Source organism: Diuraphis noxia, unplaced genomic scaffold (assembly GCF_037042655.1).
Source record: "Diuraphis noxia isolate RWA-SAM2 unplaced genomic scaffold, SU_Dnox_SAM2 contig0002, whole genome shotgun sequence".
In the NCBI taxonomy this organism is placed as follows: Eukaryota; Metazoa; Arthropoda; class Insecta; order Hemiptera; family Aphididae; genus Diuraphis; species Diuraphis noxia.
In genome coordinates this window covers 6863591-6885099 of record NW_028301712.1, presented here as the reverse complement: position 1 = coordinate 6885099, position 21509 = coordinate 6863591, and the positions used below count along the sequence as shown (strand labels likewise).

At 30.1% G+C, this 21509-nt stretch overlaps 1 protein-coding gene across 2 annotated transcripts in view; it reads right to left on the bottom strand.

Annotated features, from left to right (window-relative positions):
* CCAP-R (Crustacean cardioactive peptide receptor) overlaps window positions 1-21509 on the bottom strand; it is a 25733-nt gene extending 4224 nt beyond the window's left edge. For both annotated transcript variants that reach the window (XM_089221556.1, XM_089221557.1), the window contains exons 1-7: window positions 21259-21509; window positions 12544-12679; window positions 10439-10542; window positions 7839-7932; window positions 7682-7777; window positions 2926-3117; window positions 1407-1502 (exon numbers count right to left, since the gene is read on the bottom strand). In XM_089221556.1, coding sequence (XP_089077682.1) covers window positions 1407-1502; window positions 2926-3117; window positions 7682-7777; window positions 7839-7932; window positions 10439-10542; window positions 12544-12679; window positions 21259-21363 — 823 coding nt within the window. In that variant the 5' untranslated portion in view covers window positions 21364-21509. The remainder of the gene's footprint in view (window positions 1-1406; window positions 1503-2925; window positions 3118-7681; window positions 7778-7838; window positions 7933-10438; window positions 10543-12543; window positions 12680-21258) is intronic.

Below are 21509 nucleotides of genomic sequence, written 5' to 3'. Positions count from 1 at the left end.
TAAAGGTATTTTTTTTTTTTAATTTAAATAAATAAGCCTCGGCGTCTATGGCCATTGGCATACGTGGAGTTCAAGGTTGACAATTTTTAAGGATACAGTATTTACGTACCATCATATAAACAAGAACAGATTGCAAACTATATCGGTGATATACGATTGCGTACGATTGTCCCTTTTAGTAAAACACGATTGCGTACGTTTTCACGATTGCGTACGATTTCTCTACCTAGACCTAAAAAACATTACGATTGCGTACGAAAATGAGTGCAACGTTGCCAACATGTACTATTAAATTAAATTTAAAAAATACTTAAATACTAATATTAAAAAAAAATCATTATTATAATATTATAGTCAATTAAAAACAATATAAAATATTTAGGTATATAAAATACAATAATAATACACATAAGCTATTAATTAATAAAATTTAATAGGTACGTAAAAATTACGGAATTAATAATAATCTAAATATTTTATGACTTTATTTTTATGTATCAGAATATAAACTTTAAAGATATATTGTATATAAATACTTCCAAATTTTTCTTATAATTTATAAAAATATGATAGCTTTTATTTATTGAAGGTTCTTCAGCCAATTTATTAGTTGGAAATATACAATTTGGATTTATATAATTATTTAATACATAGCCTAGAAATAATAGTCTCGGTAACGTTTATGAGATTGTATCATATATAAGCAATCGTTTCCTAAAATAAGTTATATTACAAATTTTCACGATTTTGAACAACGGCAACGTTGCATGAAGTATTGGTAGGTAGAATGTACGCAATCGTAATAATGAAAAAGGTCCATACGGAATCGTATCATACGCAATCGTAACGCACCCAACTATATATAAGATTGATTTTAATTTTTTAATTACCTAACCTTTTTAGATCATCATGGTTAGGTTAGGTTAGGACTTATGGTATCTGGATGGGGGCGATGCCCTTTTCCACCAAAAGTGTACCTTTCCCTTTTCCACCAATATCCGTTTCTACAAAATAAAATTATACCAGTCTGTGGGACTATAGTGTGTGGAGCTAATTTGTCGGGCGACTACGTGAAGTCGTCATAAAAATGTTGATAGAGCTTAAAGTATATAGTTACAAATTCTGAAAAGTGCTGTGTTACAAATATAGTGACGAATGAGTTGTACAGAATATTGGCTTTGGTCCGAAGTCAATTACATAACGTCGGAGAGCCAAATTCACGCACGTACTGTGACAAACACCGAGTGGCACCCTATTTGTATCGTATCGATTGGTTAGGTATTAGGTACCCATTATATTTATTGTGCGATAATATTATTCGATCGAATAAAATGACTATTGTATTTATTTATACGCGTGCAAGACGAATAATAATAGGTGTATTTGTAAGCAGTGTGTATACTGACCGAACACAATAACGAATGTCATTTTTACGGTCTTGATTTTCGCTTTCGGAATGATGCCCCGTGAACTGGACCTTCTGATGTCGTGCTCTTCAGGTTCTGTAACGGGTGGTTAACGTCCCAAAACGACATTATTATATAATAGGTATATTATTCATATTATTATAAATACAAACAGTGTTGAACTTTTGCAATCGTTGTCGTTTTGTTTTTTTTTTCACTTATAACGTTGATATTATGATTTACCTATTTGTTAACTCATTTTTTTTTTTTTTTTTTAAATAATGTCCTGTCTATATTTAATTAAAAAAATGCTTTTACACAATTATTTTCTGAAAGTTTTTTTTATTAAACGTTAATATATTAAAAACTGTTTATTCAATATTTGATATTAAACATCTATATTTTCTATTAAAGTTAAATGAATTATTAAACGTCATGTTTTGTTGTTTATTACCGGTTAACTTTATGAAGGTTAGGTATTGATAATGGTCAGGCTGATGTATTTTATTGAAATTCAGCGTACAATAAAAGTATTCGGCTTTCGATAGTAAGATGAAAACAATGTACCTAATAATCTAAAAATGTACTACTATAAAATATTGTAATAGGTAACAATAGAGTTGTGTATAAATATTATATTTTCCATTCAATATGTCAACTATCGGTAAAAATATTTTTTTATTTTTTTTAAACATAAAATTTGACCAAAAAATTTAGTTTAGTCACCTCATATAGTCATATCATCCATACAATCTGTATATCATATATGTATTGTGAGTTTATAATAATATTAAATACGCTGTGTACTCTATAGTTAGTAGTATACTAACCATTTACACTACCGTACACATAGGCTCCGGGATGGGGAAAGCTGGGACATTTGTAACCCTGGCTTTTCGGTTTTTTTTCCAAATCGAACGTTTTAAGATAAATCAACGTTAAAAAAATTTAAAGTGCGTTCATGAATTAAGGTCACCATATTAAAAACATTATCCTAAATTATTTGCATTCGATTAATCAATTTATTTTTAGATCAGACTCAAATCCTTGCATTGCCCACCCCTCTGGAAAAATGTCTACGAGTTTGAATGTAGCCTACAGAGACTATAATACACGTTAGGCGCAATTAGATCTATATTTTTAGAAGTATAAATATTTTGAATAATATAGGTATAGGTATTTGAATCATCCAATGTTCGTGTGATAACACAGTCGTCCATACAAAAAAATAAAAATACAAAGGTATATAAAAAACAAATCAAAGAATATAGGGTATTAAAACATTTTTTTTTGTGGGGGAGGGAGAAATAGGATAAGTATAATGATTAATGTTGTTTCAGAATCTTTTCCCGCAAAGCTTTCCCTCTTGAAAATTCTTTTTTGACATATCTACCTACCTATTTGTGCCCTAAACAGCGGTTACAATATATGCGTCGTGCATATATCTGTTAGATTAGTACTATATTGGTCTATATAGCTAATTCATATATGACTATATCAATAATGTATAATAATTCACTTTTGGTGCCACGTTGAAGTGTGTTGTTTTTTGCCGGTGACAGGAGTTTGCTTTTGGACCAAATCGTGTACACGATAATGGCATAACATCCGCTGATGACTATTGCCGGTACGACGAACACCGTCGTCGCCACTATGCTTATGTATAGTTTCCATTGCCAAGGCGACATTTCTATCCAACACTGAGTGCGACCTGTGGGTCAAGGAAAAATTGTTTGAAATTCGTCACAATTATATATTGAGTTATGAGGAGAAGGATATCCGTGTAACACGAGGGTCGATGACTCGCGAGACAGCAATTTGCAGAAAATATTCTCCCCGCCGCGAGCTGCGGTCTGATATTTTTCAGCAAGGAAATGTCTACTTTTACACAATCCCCATCCGAAATTCTATTCATTATCAGTTTTTTATTTTTCATCTTAATTGTGAAATGTTATATGTTATTATCAAATTTTCAAAAAATAAAGTTACCTACTCTATGTAACCTTCCTACACATAATATATTTATAACATTATAACATGCAGAAAAGTGCGTCTGCGATATTTTTCATCATTTTGCATTATTGTATTTGAAAATGTATAGTTATGAAACTCATGAGTTTTTGGCTATTCGTATTATTATACGAGCCTATTTTAATCATGTGTATTTTTAATTTTTAACTTTAGGTGGAAGCCAATATGAAATATCGCTCCTCTAGAGACCGTAAAAATTTAGTAGACATGACAAACGAATTTTAATCTATTTTGAAAATGAACGTTAAAGGATGATGGGAAAGGATGAAAAACAATAACATAAAACATAGTAACATTATAATATATTGCCATTCAATATAAAATATAAATAATTTAATATACGGGCGATTGTAAACTCGGCCTGTGTTTTTTTCAGGTAAAAATTATTTAGGTGTAAACTTGGCCCGGGGTTTTTACAGGTAAAAATTATTTAGGGGTAAACTCGGCGCGAATAAAAATGTTTTTATATAATTTTCTTATAATATTTTTAAGAACCATTTAGCATTAACCAGAGGACACCACGAGGAGGCGATTCTCATTATCCTCCAAAAATTTTTTCATTTTCATATTATTATTCATAGTATGAAAATCGTTATATAACTATAAAATGTATTTATGTAAATTTGTAGGTGTAAAAAGTGTAAAAATATAATGTATAAATCTATTTTTTTAAAGTTAAAAGCCATGTGTTTAACGTATTCACTTACTGATATTTCCTTATTTTTATATTTCGTAAGTGTTCTTTCTAAGAGTTCTCTTATTTTTTTTTGGTTTTTGTATTCTGAAATTGAAATGGTGCATCTAGGCTGTTGATTTTAATGTACGTTTCTGTTTGTATTTCTTTTAATTTCGCAATGACTGAATATATATTGGGCCGAGTTTACAATCTACATATTTTATTACCTGAAATTTTCTGGCCGAGTTTACATAAAAAAAGGTAATCGCGGGCCCAGTTTACATTTGCCCTAATATACCCTTACTATAGTTTTGGGCTATTGTTTAATCAAATAGTAAATATAATTTAATAATATATCAAACATTTTCTTATGGTCAACTTATTATTATTTTTAAAGTGATATAGATGTTAATTAATTAGATGCTTTATATATTTTTTACACTATTAGTTTCAAGTTATAGCTAAATATATTTATTTAACACAAGGAGCTTTTATTTTCTAGTCAATATTTTTTATTTTTTATTAGGTTTTGGCAGCTATAATAATATATACATAGCTTTGCTTCTGATAATATAATATGTAAATATAATATAAGAACGGAATTTATCAAATTCCATTAAGCATTATAATATTTATGATGGTCTTAATGTTTAGGGTAGAGGAGTGTATATCGTTGTACTGATTATTGGTCGATGGACAAAATATACGACGAGACTAAGATAACATTACGTTATAATAGTAACGAAATAATACATTTGCAAATGGGTTTTTTTTGTTTTGTCAGTTTTATTTTCTAGACTATTCAAAGTTAACAATCGTCAGTGTTCACAACAATTATGTATAGCATCGTGAGCGAAAATCATAATATAGAAACTGCGAGAGGAGGTAATACGATTTAAAATAATTCTATTAGGACGTCAACGTATATCATATAGTTTAGTTGAATTGTCTACGCCAATGGACGATGGCGTATATTATACGAAACGATATTGAAACCACTAGCTACAACATTGTACGTCATGACAACATTGGGATTAATAAAGTAACATGACTACGATGAGCAGGGTGAGAGAGGGGGGTTGATTCCGAAGTCTGCGTTTTGCATCCCTTGATGATTCGAAGCGTTCTTGAAATTAAAAGTGCAAATGAAAAAACGAACTATTATACTATTGTGTTCGGTAAGATGAGAATCGTAATCGATTATATACGATTCGTGATTTTTTGTTTTTCGTAATGTCTAATTGGGTGTGTGACAATTTCTACAGAAGAGACGGCGGCGTCGTGGCGACTGTATGTTCTAGTAATAATAAGTTTCAACGGATGGAATGGATTCAGTGATAAAATAATCTGTATAAAGACAGTATATAATGTATATTATTGTATATAAGTATATTATAACTATTTATAACATACACTATAACGCATAATAAGATGGTATGCTATATAATTTACATATATGTTTAGTTATAAGTTTTTTCACTGAGGCCCAGTAGTGACCTTTTTGATATTAATTTAAATAAATAATATGTGTAATATGTATAGTGATTAGTGTCTAAGGTCTAACTTTTTTGGTCCTCGAACACAGCCGGATTACTACTAATACTACTCTTCTTACCCATCTCCAGCTTAAACTATATAAAGCCTAAGTCTCTATTAGAGTACCTACTTATATAAGTGATACAAAGCAATAGAGTTCAACTGTTAAAACATTTTCATTAATATTTCATTAAAAAAAAAAAAAAAACAAAACCTAGTGATATTTAATTTTTAATTTTGAGTAAATCGGAAAATTATAATAGGAATAGTAATATAGCAATATAATATTTAACCATTTATTATTTTTTACATAACAATTGGCACTCTACTGGTAGGTATACTAATAATTACTTTCCAAATGTGTGTTAAACTTTTTTATCCGAAGGACTTAAGATTGTATAGGTATCTGTACAAATATTCGATAATTTCTATATAGGTGATATTATGATGAATCGAATGGCGGTCTCAGGTCTATTTCAGTACATACGACGGAATCGCTCTTTGTGTCGAATTTCGTTACAGAACTTATTATAATTAGTCTACAAATAGTAATATATAATAATATTACATATTACATAATAATTATATTGTATTATGTTACAAAGAGGTGCTATATGGGTTTGAATCAATTTTATTTGTCCTCGATTATATACATGTGTATATAGTTGTACTCCTGATGCGAGCTGTATACGTCTAAAAATATTATTTATTTATTTAACATCGGAGTGTCATAAAAACCGAGTAAGTACATATTATGATATATATTGATATATACCTTATAAATAGGTACTTGGACAATGGTAAATCTATAAGTTGAATTTCAATACCAACGTCTTTACCTAACCTAACCTAACGTCACTTCACACTTACATCAGACCTTATCTTTAATTTTTTCATATAAAAATTCGTACTAAACAATATCTTTTGTACATTAAGATAATTCATAGGGCCGTGGGGTTTGATGGAGAGGGCGGAAGTGCCACTCATACACCCCTTTGTACCAATTCCAAATCATTAAAATGAGAAAAATTGATTGAAGTTATTTTAATAATAAACTTTTTAATTTGTTTTTATCAATTTGCGGTTTAATATGTATAGTTGCGTTATTTTTATTCTACAAGTTTGGAAAATATATTTTCGAAGTACCAACAAAACAAATTGATTGATAGTTGATTTTACATAATATAGGATATTTAATTTAAAAAAATATTTGATCCGATATACTTGACTCCTCATTATATATTTTTCTTACTTGAACTCGCTTCTAGGGAAAACATTTTTATACCATTGTAGTTTTATGGTAAAAAAATGAACTTTATTACAATTAATTTTTATGGTTATACATTCATTTACTTTTACTGACTTATTTAATCAGTAATGTACACTTTGCATTTAAGACTATACACTTTGCGCCATGTTTTATTTAAAAAATAGGGGTTGAGTGGTTTGACTTGTTCAGTTACATAATATGTAAATAAATACTTAAACATGTACTGTGTAAATTTAATAATATAGTATACATGCCATTTTATTTATTTTAATTATAAGGTGCAAAGCTCGAAAACTTTGGAAACTGTGTACAAGCTTTGCGTCAAGCTAAAAAGAATAACCGTAGAAGTTTGCAGAGAATGAAATGATGAAAATATTTGATGATAAAATATTAATTAAATAATATTTATTTTTAGTATCAAACGTTTATGTATATACAATCATAACTCGTATACATAACATTAATTTTTTTTGCATAAGTACTACAAATAATTGATACATTTTCGGTAACAATTACTGTATAATTTGTGAAACCCGCTGCACTGTCAACCTAACTAAAATATTACAAACCCTCTGCCGACAATATTATAAACAATTCGGGGCTCAAAAAAGTTAAGCTTAAGCTTACGTACAGTAGGTATATATGCATATATGCATGATAAATATTAATATCGCATAAAAATTATTACAGTAAAATATTATAAATATTTCCTGTTTTTTTTTTTTTTTTACAAAGGAAATTACAGATAGGGTCGGTATATACCTTCTATGATTGTTTCTTCGTTAATAAATACGCTGGGTACGGCGAACACAAAACTCAAAATCCAAGCGCATCCGATCAATGCTCTGGCCCGACGCCCTGAAAATGTGTGGAAAAAATTTAAAAATTTTGTTTTGTTTTTTGTTTTTTCTCTACTTACAGCTACTCGAGAAGTTCATCGGGTGCGTGATGGCGTCGTATCTGTCGATGCTGAGCGCGACCAGGACATACGTAGACGAGTACGTGACGACCACCTGAAACGCACATTAAAATATATAATACCCATTGATTACGCTTTTATAAATGGATATAGTTGCGGTTGCTCGGTCATGGCGGTTATCTGGTGGTTAGACGTTAGAACGTCCCGTCGAACGTTTTTCGATTTTGTTTATTCTCGTCCATTATAACTATTTCGTACGCCCGTATTTTATTTTCATAAGTAGTTATCACAATTATAATTAAATTATAGCTTATATAATAATATAGTATAAAATTTTGGTACGTGTATTACATACGTTTGCTATCGATGCATTTAAAAATTAAAATAATTATTCACCTATATGTTAAACTAAATTTTTTTATAACATCTTTTCAGATAAATTATCCCTTAAAGTTGGTTATGAATACAAACATTTTTATGTTTTCATTTTGAGTACCTAGATATAGTTAAGTAAGTTGTATAATTCTTTAATATACATAATATTATAATTTATATTTAAAATAAACACGCTTGTTATAATATTATAATAAAAACTTATTACTGATAGATAATAACCCAGTGATACATTGTATACATATTATGTACGACCACTTAGGTAAAATTGTGGAAATAAACCCTTTCAGTCGTTCAATTTTATTGCTTAAACCTTATAATGTAAATTTATTTATTTTTTTATTATTTATGCTAGTGTCTATAATAATTTTAAATAATTTCAATAAATATTAAATATTATCTACAGTGAATCTTGAATGGCATAAATCCTTCATAAAATATTATAAACTTTCATGATCTTTGCAATAAAGTTGGAACCAACATACCAAAAATAATCTAAGCAGTAGAAGTGGTTCATCCTTCTCTTTCTAACTATGATATCAAAATCAAAATAATAAAATTAGCTAATATATTTTTTTTCAAGCTGCATCAACAGAAGACAATCTCCTCAATCGAATTAATTAATTAATTAATTAATGATATATTTATATCTATGTGTGTACTGTGTACAATGTAGAATCTTAAAAAACAAACAAAAATCTATAACACGTAATTTTATTTATTTATCTTTGTTTTATCTATACTATAGTATAAATCAACTTAGGTATCTTTGGTATAAAATACAATTGTAAAATTATTTAAATTTAAATGGTCCTTATTTTGTAGCGGGTTTTATGAACAAATTAAATAAAGTATTTGCTGTTTTCTAGAGAGTTGGGCTGATCTTAAAATACTATATGATGTTAATTATTAATAAACGTAAGTTATAGAAGACTTATACTAATAAAACTAATTTGATAACATATAAAGTAAAATTTAATGACCAATAAACACTAAAATATAACCATATAGTTTCTCCCGAAGACTGAAGAATAGAATATAAACATTAAAAGTCTATGTGTTAACGCAGCGTTTTAGTGAATAGTTTTAGTAATTCTGCTTTTTCACTTCTACGCTCCGTCCTGTTTCCAAATTAAAGTATAGCAGTCTAACACAGAAAAATGAAAAAAACTCGATTTCTATGTAATATAAATACAATATAAACGATTGTAATTGGTGATGGGAAAAATCTCAACATATACGTTTATACGAATAATAAATCTGCTACCTACGGTGGTTGTGGTAACGATTGACACGCGCGCACGACGGATTTACGAAACTCCCATAATATTATTATGCAGTTCTGTTGTAATATATTAATTTATTATCAATTAAATTTCTACACACTATAGGTTGTTTACGTATACTTATATTATGTATTCGCGTTTATTTAATTTGTTTTTCTCTCCTCGCCCAATCCACATTACGCACACGTTGTTTGCGATTTTCGAAAGATCAATACCGTGGGAATTCACTTACACATACTCTGCAGTGGTACCGATCGCAAGTGAGGTAATTATATCTCTGTTGTACTAGGAATGTAGCCATGTAGTTATGGGTACATTATATCAACTATATTTTAATATGAGCTTAGATAAACAGGGTTACCTACTCCGCACTATAGTATAGTAAAAGGTGTTTCTACAGTATATACATACGGTATAATAATAATATGTAACCGAGTATTCTGTTGTTGAATATTAGCAAAATTGAGTAAGCTGTTTTTATATTTTCGGTTGAGATTAAAAAAAAAAATTATCCACTTATCGTAATTGTTTGATTTACTGTAACGTAGACGCATAAATAAGTTCAAAGATTTTATAAGCACAAGTAATTTTAATTTAAGTAATTAGTTAAAAGTGTAATAGTATTGTTGATTTTTGGTTAGCTGTATATCTATAACACTATTAACACTCATGTGTGTGTAATTGTTTATTGAAGTTTTGTTGAAAGCTAAAGAATATATCATAAATTCATAAGCAAATAATATAAAAATTATTAATATTATTTACGTGATACGAGTGTACGGACGCCATGCGCACTCTGTGGAGCGTTAAAGTCTCCAATGATTATTTTAATATACACAGTCTTCCAAAAACGTCTCTTTGTCAATGTCTCAATCGGAGATAAATTTAATTATATTTAGATAATATACGTAAATGCGTTACCTGTAAGTATTTGACGACTTTACAAGCAATCGGGCCGGCTGACCAGGTGACGGTTGTTCTCCATATCATGTCGATCATAACGCTCACCAGTCCCACCAACAAGTCTATATTCGGGAACACAACTATGTTAATGTTACTATAATTATTAAAAGTTATAATACACTGTATTTGCCGTTTTACGTAGAATAAAGTTTTAAAATATTTGGCACGTGTGTTAAGCACTTGATGGTGTTGCAAATATTTTCAAAACCTCTGTAACTCACGTTTGAATGAAGTTATAATAACAGTGTACAATAAGTTCATACAAATAATCTTAAAAGATTTAGTGCTCTAAATTTTTACGAGATCCGGTTCTAATAAATGTTCGAAATTTGGCAAACAACATGTGGTTTATAACGCACGGAACAATGATATACGACACGAATATAATATATATAATATACCATGTGGATTGAAATAAAAAATCGAATAAATATGTAAGTATACGATTGACATAAAAAAAAAAAAACAGTTTGCGGTAATTTGAATATTTAAATATACGTTATTTAGAGCATTCAATTTTAAATATTGTAAATAATGGACCTAATCGACGACGGGTTTTGCTAATATCTACGGCATACTGCTACCGTATAATTTACGCGTATTATATTGTATGTATTCGGACGTATTTATAGCATGCGTGTATATACCTAAACACGCGAATTATATTTTTTCGATACGATTATTGATATTTGTGTTATGTGCGTGCAGTATAGGTAGGTAGGTAGGTGCTTGCTAACCGTTTCGGGTTTCGGTGAAATAATTTTTTCGAGTAACTGCACGCTGAGATTTAATAATGATACGGTAACAACAATTATAATACCTAGGTAATGATAATGACGACCAATCGAGTGTAGGTATATATACATAATATGCAACGCGCGTTAAAAATTAAAATCGTCATCGTCGTAATAAACCATTGCACGTCCAGGCGGTGCGAGCGTGTAATAAAGTATTTCATGCGTCTATGAGTAATTGCACAATGTACATATAGGTATACATCTTAAATTATTTATATTATGTATATTATGGCCACGGTAGTAGGTACCGCCTATATATAATACATTGTAATACATTACAAGTACCTCCTTTATGTTATATACGTTTATATTACGAGCGATTGTCGGCCGCGTAGTGTATATATTGTATACATTAGGATAGTGGCACACGGCTCGTTTCGTCTTTGGTTTATACAGCTATAAGTATATATTATTATATATTCCTATAATAGTAACAATATGCACAAACGACACTACGCAGCCACCGCCGCATAATGTAATAATAATAAATCGACAAGCAATATATAGATATATGATTTCCCTATTCGTTTATAACTCACTCTTAGCAGTGTACATATACCTATTACGTGTACCACATTGTAGGTACACTTTGTACCTGTACAAAACATGTGTAACATATTATGCATTTATGTATATATACATATTGTAAGCTGCACTTGCGCAGTAGAAACGGAAACCAATGCATCGTCGCAATAATTTAAACACATTGTCATGTAGATTAAAATACGACGTGGAGTGATTTTTATTTGACGTTAAACACACTCATCGTCGTTATTATTACGATTAGGATTTATAACCTTCTTTCTCGAATTTATCTATAGCATTACTATAAAATACACACTCACACAGATTATATGTTATACTGCCACTATATATTTTTCTTATTTGATAATAATAATATGTTTGTAACCTAGTAAATTTCTTTATATTGTGTAGAATAATAACATTAGACTATAAATCTAAATATTTTGAAATTTAATAATTTCATAATACAAATAATTTTTTTTCACTAATAAACATTTTATTGTCAGATAAAACTATAAATATAGCTGTTCATAAATAACTTTAAATTAAAGCTGTCCTCTATGCATATATACCTATATACAATATAATACATATGTATTAATTGATTAACATTTTCTTAAAAATACACTGCTTAATGCTTTAAATAATGTTATTGTACAATAGAGATGATCAGATATTTTATTTAAAAAATAAACTGAATAATGCAAGTGTCGCAAAAAAAAAAAAAAAAAATATACTTGCCTGCTAGTGCCAGGTGCATGATAAAAAAGTTCATTCGGTTCTTGCGGGCCTTATTGAACGACAAGGCCACCAGAACGGCTCCGTTACCAAGTACAATCGACAGGAACAATATCCACAAAACTGTAAACTGAATGGTCTGAAAAAAATAATAGGAAACAAAGCTACAATTATAACTTATAAATATGTATATAGGTACTGTATATTATAATATACTCTCTAATGAGGTAATTGATTTAGATTGTAATAACAATTCTTATTTTTATAACATTATATCAATATGTAAACTCATAATAATTGTATTAACTATGTTTTGATCGCGCGGCGTTCTGAATAGGCTATTTAGCTACACTAAGGTTGTTTATTGTTAAAAAGTAAAAACACAATTTTTAGCGAATTTCAATTAAACAAAAAACAAATGTTTAATAACATCATAGCATTGTACTCTCGTATAATTTATTCGGGTTTTGGGTACTGTATGTAAATAATATATAACAGCATATTTATGTATATGTTAATTACGTAATACCTATTTAATTTATTTTTAAGCAACTGCGTATTTACAAAACTGAACTAATATTTGCACGCAATAATTCGGGTTTCGGGTCAACCGTAATATTTTTTTCGGGTTGTAGGTTATTGTGTTTTGAAAAAAAAAAAATCATTTGGGTTATATGGGTTTCGAGTGTTTGTTTGTTTATGGGTTTTCATGGGGTGTTACATGTTCGGGTTAATTCCGATGCAAAGTCTTGAATTACATCGACACGTGTATCAAATATACCAGTCGCGAGAACCTGTCTTATTTATTTATATATTATGCAATTTTATTCCATCGTATATCCCTATATTTAGTAGATTATCATTCTGTGTATTTGATACCGATCAAAAAAAAAAAATATTTTATCGGTGTTTTTATTCATCGCCAAGAGCTACAGAAAACAAGAATTTAAATGAGTAAATATTTTTACTAAATAATACCGAATAATTTAAATCTAAGTTTGAAAAAAAATACATGTAAGTGAAATATTTTTAAATGTATAGTAGGTGTACATTATGCAATAATGTGCTCAATCCTCAAACACACAAAACGAACGTACTGCGTCTGCAGCTTCCACATAGTAATCAATAATCGTTATCAAACATTTTATAATCATATTATAAAATATAACGATACGTACACGATAATTGCCTATATTTATATGCATTTCGTACTAGCGCGTGTAGTCGGACTCGCGTCACTTTTAAAACATTTATGGGCTGCGCCAATCTATTATACACTCATAACGGTTATTATGGTGTACGTGTCGTGGGTAGTATACGTATGCATAGTTGATTTTGTAATTTTTTTTGTTTAATTAGTATATAAAAAAAAAATTGTGTTTGTATGGCGCATATTATGTGGACTTGGAAAACAATGGATCAATTGTCGCCAAGTGTTGCACAGGCATATTCCCGGAGACTAAGAAAGTGTGTTCATATAACTTCGTTTTTTCCCCCAAATATATATTATAACATGTAAAGTGGCACAAGAATTACACGAATTTTGTTTTGGATCACAAAGTTCGAATGTTTTTCTGTTTACGTAATCGTATAAGATTGTCGTTGGTTAAAGATATTAATAGTAGACTTTTATATGATTTAATAATGCGTACTTCTACTCATATTTATAAATGTATACGGATTGTATAGCTCATATTATTAGTATGCAGCTTGTACGAGGTTTCGCGTATTTTACTCAAAATCTATACTCGATCGACTGACCGAACATTTTAAATTCTCGTTCTCAGAGGTTTATATATAAGGGAAGTTCATACAGTAGTTTTAACCACGTTCGATAATATACCAAGTATTCTACATAGTATCCAATTCTCCACGGGCCAGGATTGCTCATCTCCGTCAAATTAGTTTACAAACCGATGAGAGAGGTGCCTATACCGAGATTAGACCTGATGTACAACTATATAAATATAATACCTATACAATGCATAGCACACCGTATTATTTTCATGTTCGTTGGTTTATTTTTTTATTTTTTTTTTTTTTTGCGGTCAAATACAGCTAGGTAGTATATTTTAAACATATAAATATTGTCAAGTCGTATAATAAAATATACAAACCATAATAATGATGATGTTCAGCATATACTGCACTATACATATACGCGTAGTATTTATATACATAATACGCACCTATATTATTATCATCGATCTCTATCACAATAATATAATGATATGTCATATCATCTGTGCTCCGAATAACACCTCGCCGCCCATAATGAAGACGGCGTACGATTTTTATACGTTCGACGACCTGACTACGTTTAATATTTGTAATTATAATAATATTATTATTATACTCTGTTATTACCACCACACGACCCGAAATAGTTCGTTCGTGCACTCACTATTAACGACGACGACGACGACGATATTTCTCCGCCTCGTTGTGACAGGACAAATTTATATCGTGAGCTCACACACACACACGAGTTTGCGTGCGTAATATATTGTATTATTTTAGTTTTTTTTGTTGCTCCCAGTAAGTTTTTCGCGTAGACGTCTTCCGTTTTAAGCCGGTTATCCCGCCGAGTCCGCGGTTTTGGTTTCCGCGTCACGTACGACTTTGTGCCGTTTTTAATGATTACTATTATTATTTCTCACATATACGCGTATCTTTTTTCTTCTTCTTCTCCTTCCTCCTATCAGCCGCGTTTTAAACGACTATCGTATAACACACACACACACACAAATCGCACTTCTTTCTACCGTTTTTTTTTTTTTTTTTTATACATTTTATATATACAATATGTACAGCTCGCGACGTTGACCGCGTTACAGCCTCGCAATCGCAATTCAGCGCGTATTATATACACAGTTTTTAACGGTGCTCGTTTGCTATTTCGATGCGTATAATAATAATAATAATAATAATAATAATGAGCTTATTCGTGGAACGATATAGGAGGCATACGACGGTACACATTCTCACGCGGTCGGCTCGACGATGATCGAGCGCATGCAGCTTGTTGTCTATACAAGTGTATACGTTTACATAATGTATATCATTAAGGAGGCGGATGCAGCGGTGGTACCGAATCAATCAAAAATTAAAACACTGCAGTAAAATAAATGCATGTGCACGGCGGTGTTTATTTTGACGACGAACGCTATGCGATGTTTTGAAATAATGTCCCACCCTGTACATTCAGATATTCCAAAGTTTTTTAATATAATATATAATTTCCTTATTCGTTTCACCCTCTTATTTTACCTTTTTATTGTGCCCCTTGTCTGTCATTAGCAAACCCACCTTCTCTGATTGAGAGGATGCTGTACACAGATATTCATTGTCTCCGTCCTACAAGTTCGCGGTTTAGCAAATTTACGCTTAGCAGATTACGTTTAGCTTCTTTTGTTTATAAAGAGTGAATTGATCTATATAAATTAACCTTGATAGGAAGACTATTATCTGTGTTTGTACGATGATTTTTTTTTTACGATAGTTTAATTTTTAAGCGAGTTATGTTATGTTTTCAGTGAGTTGTGTTATTCACGCTATATTATACATGTAAAAATTGATAGGAAATTTAACTGCACTTTTTTAATTTTTTACACATATAAGTGCATAGGTATTTGATGATTTTTTAATGCATGAAAGCTCTTACCCTAGGCTTCTATAAACAATAAAAATAGGCAATAACAGTTAAATTTATAAAATTTCACGATCATTGGTTACTACACACTTTTTAACTTTGTATTGCATAAAGTGTGATATACTATACTCGTACTAGTCACAGTGCACACAATTTTAGCCCCCGCGGAAAGTACATTTATTATTTCATTTTGTGATGTCTAGAATAAGTGGGATACTTTTTTACAAATTTTGATTTATATATAACCTATTTAATGATATTTAAGAAATAGTTTTCGTTAATGTATATTATTTACCTTTTAACAGTTAAGCTATAATAATTTTATATTGGTAGCTTTTATAAAAAAAGGAATAGTTTTTTTTTTTTTATTTATAAGCATTTTACGTTTAAAATTCAAATAAAATATAATCTACATCCTACGTACATGAATGTTACACGTATATTACATAATATGACAGAATTTTGTACGTTGACACGCCGTAAATTATAATACAATTTAGAGCGCTCTATTCCTCCAACCCCCGAAAATTCCACGAATCCCATTATCTGACCATGTCAAGGTTTCGGTCCATGTCAACTTGGCAGGACGCGGGCACTCTCAGGCACCCTACCCCGCCAATATCTAGATTTATATAATATATATATATATATGTATGTAATATAATAATAATAATAATAGTATAATAATTTAATGTCAAATCTATGCTCGTGAAATATTATATTCTATTTTCTACCAATTCTGAATATTATATAATATCTAACGTTATATTACGAGATATATTTTTAAAAATCAGTTTTTATTCGATTACTCGCATAATTTATTAGACCTGCAGACTTTGAAGTGAAATCGAAATATTAATGTCGTCCGATCAATATTTTTTGTCAATGTCAAATATCTACTAATGTCGCAGTTTGCTATGCTACAGAACTTCGAGTGATAACAGTTATTATTTGTCGTACTTATTATAATAACAATTAACAACAATAATTTTACGTCTGTCCAGATACACGATGTTTGAAGTCTCTTTTATTTAAAACCATGTCAGACAAAGCCATGTGTGGTATAGCACACCAGTCTTACGCGACTTTAAGTGTTCCGATTAAACTTTTCGCTCATATTTTGTGTTAGAAAACACTAAACAGTTGGTCGTCGCGAATGAATTGCTTATGCCTATTGCCTATAATATATATATACATATTACATATATATATATATATATATATATATATATATATTATATATATAGGATCTATTATGATAATTCCATTGTATTATAATCGATCGTCGTCACTCATCGCAAATACAATACGATATTGTATCTCGACGATAGGTATATCGAAAACGTAATTATAATTATGGTTTATAATGAAAAAAAATTACAGCTGTACGTGCCAAATGATATTAAAATCTCATCATCGTACACGTATACGATAATATTATTATGTTATAAAACCTACCTAAATAATATATAATATGCGAATCCCGTATACGGCGATATAATATCATTATCGTTTTACTTATATTTTTTATTAATCATTAATATGATATTTGGCGATCGTCCGAGACTCGTTAATTGTATTCTGTGGTGGTTCGCACGTGCGAACGTGTGGGCGATGTATGCCTAAGTCGGCTCTGCGGTAGTCGGAGAATCACACGGCAATGACGTCGTCAAACTGTCATACGCGCTCGCGAATCGTGATTTCCGTCTGAATATATTTCGACGGTTGGGTTTGCAAGGTACGAATTATCATTTAGGTACTACTCTATAGCCACCAAGAGTGCGATGAACATATTTTTTTTCAACAAAAATAAATTTAATTGTCTGCGGTTAATATCATCTGAAGTTGTAGCCATTAAATTTAAAGTTATATAAAGAAATTAGCACACTTTCGTTATTCCTCTCAAAATTAATATAATATTATAACATTAAATTTCAGTGGTATACTATTGCCACAATATGTTTTGTTATCGTCGTATATAGACTATAATGATATAACGATATTAATTTGAAGACATTTTTGATGAGAATTAATGTCCACAATGTAACAGTTTTAAAATAACCCGTAACATGCATATACATATACGGAACTTCTGAGGATTTCCTGAAATTGTAAAATGTATCTAAATTGATGGTCAACACCCTGGACTTTACACTGTACGGTATGAAACTTGTATGTATACATTTATAGAAATTTACTTGATTATTTTAGAAAAATCTATTATTTGTCTTTTTGCAGGTGACGACTGATAGTCAGAAATTTACTGCCAAGTCGATACATAAAAAATGTTTTCATTTGTATTTTTTGATAAACAATCAAGGATGAGAAAGTTACTGGATTAATTTTTACTGATCGATAGTTTCAGTAATTGTCAGTAACTTAATTATTTTAGTTTATGTCTCTTAGAAAATAGTGAAATCAGCTAGGGAATATATTTTGTTTGTATGAGGGGTTAAGAGAAAATTTATTGTATAGATCATAAATAATACACAAATTAAAAATTGTTCACACTGAAATCTATTTATCTATTGAAATATTGGTAACTAAATATTAAGTAATAACTGATATGCATAGTTAGAGAATATCATCTATTTTATAAATATCAAATGGCAATCTATATGAAATACTATAATATATGTTGACGACTATAGGTACTAACATTTTTATTAAAACGTATCTGAACATTAACACGTATTTTATATTATTGACTTCGATTATTCATATTTTCCTATTTTTAAAGACTTGAGCATCTTACATCATGTATGGCAATGACAATATTATCAAATACTCAGATTTCTATGATTCTCCCATATGTTTCATACCATTCACCATTAATTTTCTCAAAACATTCAATCACCCTATACATATATTACAAAAGCTTATGAGATATTCAAACCAGGTCGTACCAGCGGTGTCGTATATTATTGTCCCGCGGGCTATATCGGAACTGTAAGGGATGTACTGTCCGTCTACGAAGGCCAATACTTCGTATGACAAATTATAATACTTCTTAAAAAATGCGATTTATATTTCAACGGATTTTAAACCACGCAGGGGCGTCTCCAGACTTTGGCTATGGGGGGGGGGGGGAGGCGAAATAGTAAAAATATTATTAATTTACATGGGATTCAGATACTACTGAGTGTAGTACCATTTTTTTTATCCTTGGTTGTAGCACATACGGCATCAGCTGCTGCGAATCGGACATCATAACAAGATAACATGATAATTGATAGCATCATGAACAAAAAACAAATATTTTATTAATATTTAATATAAATTATAAAATTAACCAATAATTACTATGTAAGACTATACTCCATCCAACTCACGGGGGGAGGAGGCCGATCGCCCCTTTCGCCCCACAAGGACGCCCCTGAAACCACGAAGGAAAAACTATCCATGCGAAAAGTGCCTATTATTATCCAAAGACATTGGGCATTATTATATGATAATAATATATACGACTGACGACTGTCTGCTATATTTTTACGTCACTGCATCTGCATATACTGAAAGTGGCGGCAAGGCTAAAAATGAGTCGTATTAGGCAGCATGGTTTGAAACTGATTTCCTTAATCTATATTAAAAAACTTAAGATCGATCCTTAAAAAACGAAAATTGGTAATCAATACCAAAACTGTCACCGGGAAAAAACTAAAGAGCTTATGGTAAATTAGTATAGATGGATTCCGGTAATATATAGATAACTAAACAAAATCAAAATAGAAATTCCAATCTCTCAGAAACCGCGGTGTTGAAAAATCGAGATCGAAATCGAAAAGATTAAAAATTGATGGGTTAACGAAGAAATCGAAAATAGAAATTTATCGGTTTCCAGTCTCGCAGGACTCGTATAATACTTGGACGTGCGCGTCAGCCAAAGCAGCAGCAAGTTATAGCAAGGAGGTATACTTATATATATGTGTGTGTGTGTGTATCTTACGGATACGGTTTCCGTCGTAGTATTTATATTGTAATGTACGTCGAACGGAGTTTTAGCGGCGCTTAGAACTTAATACGACTACGATAATGTGTTAGGCATATGAAGGCGCACGTGTAAAGACGCTCTAGAGAAATCTAACGTAAATACCGTAGGTACGCGCTATTCGTTTATTTGTTAAAATTCTTATTGTAAATAATCCGACACACACTCTGATGTTTATTGTATATTATATGCTTATATTTTATATAGCTGTGTAGATATGCACATAATATACCGCGGCGTCTCACGAGGATTTAATGTTTTAAATCGTACGGTGCCGCGGCACTCGCCGCTATAAGAATCAATAGTAATAAATAATAATATTCTTATCCGTATCTGCCCACACGCATAATGGTACCTATTATTATAGATACAGGTATATAATATAATCATCGAGTAATATATTATAATATATATATATATATATATATATATATACTCAATGCTAAAATAATATAATGTGATACCCGCGTAATACCTAACGTAATAATCTATATATGTATTGTCCGTTTAATTATTATAAATAAAAAAATAAAATAAATACAAATAAATATAGGTACTAGGTGTAACAGATAGAACTGACTTTTGGATTAACTTTTGTTCAAATTGATATTTTTTATTTTTTTGTTCATTAAGTCACCCATCGCTACATGGTCAATACATTTTTTTATGATTATATTTTTTAGTATTGAAAATAAAAAAAAATTTAATTTTGTAAAAAATCGTTTGCATAAATTTAAAATAGCCTAATAATTGCGAATCTGATTCTAAAAAAATCGTAATGGTAAAAAGATTTGTGTAAGTCAAGAAGTTTATTTCTTAGAATTTTTTTGGTTAAATCTATTTGGAACGTAATAATTTTTTTAAAAATAATGATTTTTGATAATTTTCTGACATGAGTATATTTCTAAAAATTATTTACTTATCAAATAATATCAACAATTTTTATCATACGATGAATTAACATTTTTTTTTTTGTTTTTGTCAGGTCGTTCTTTTACACCCTGTGTATATATATATATAATATATATTTGTATTTGATTTTAAATAAAATAGATGATTTTGATCGGCACCAACTCACTTCGTAAAAAAAAAATGAGTTTATCTCCTCGACCGTAAACTCGGTTGTCGCGTTGACGTACTTCATAGTGGTCAGCTCTTCTTCGGTAACGGTGACGGTCTCCATGTCGCGTTTACAATAAAGTTTTGTCGACTTTGATTAATATGTAAATATACTTTTTTCTCTAAATATCTGAGAACTGTTCTCTATATTATCGTCACGGCTGTGTCGTCGTCACTCGTCGCTGTCGTTTTCTAAGACGATTGGCACAA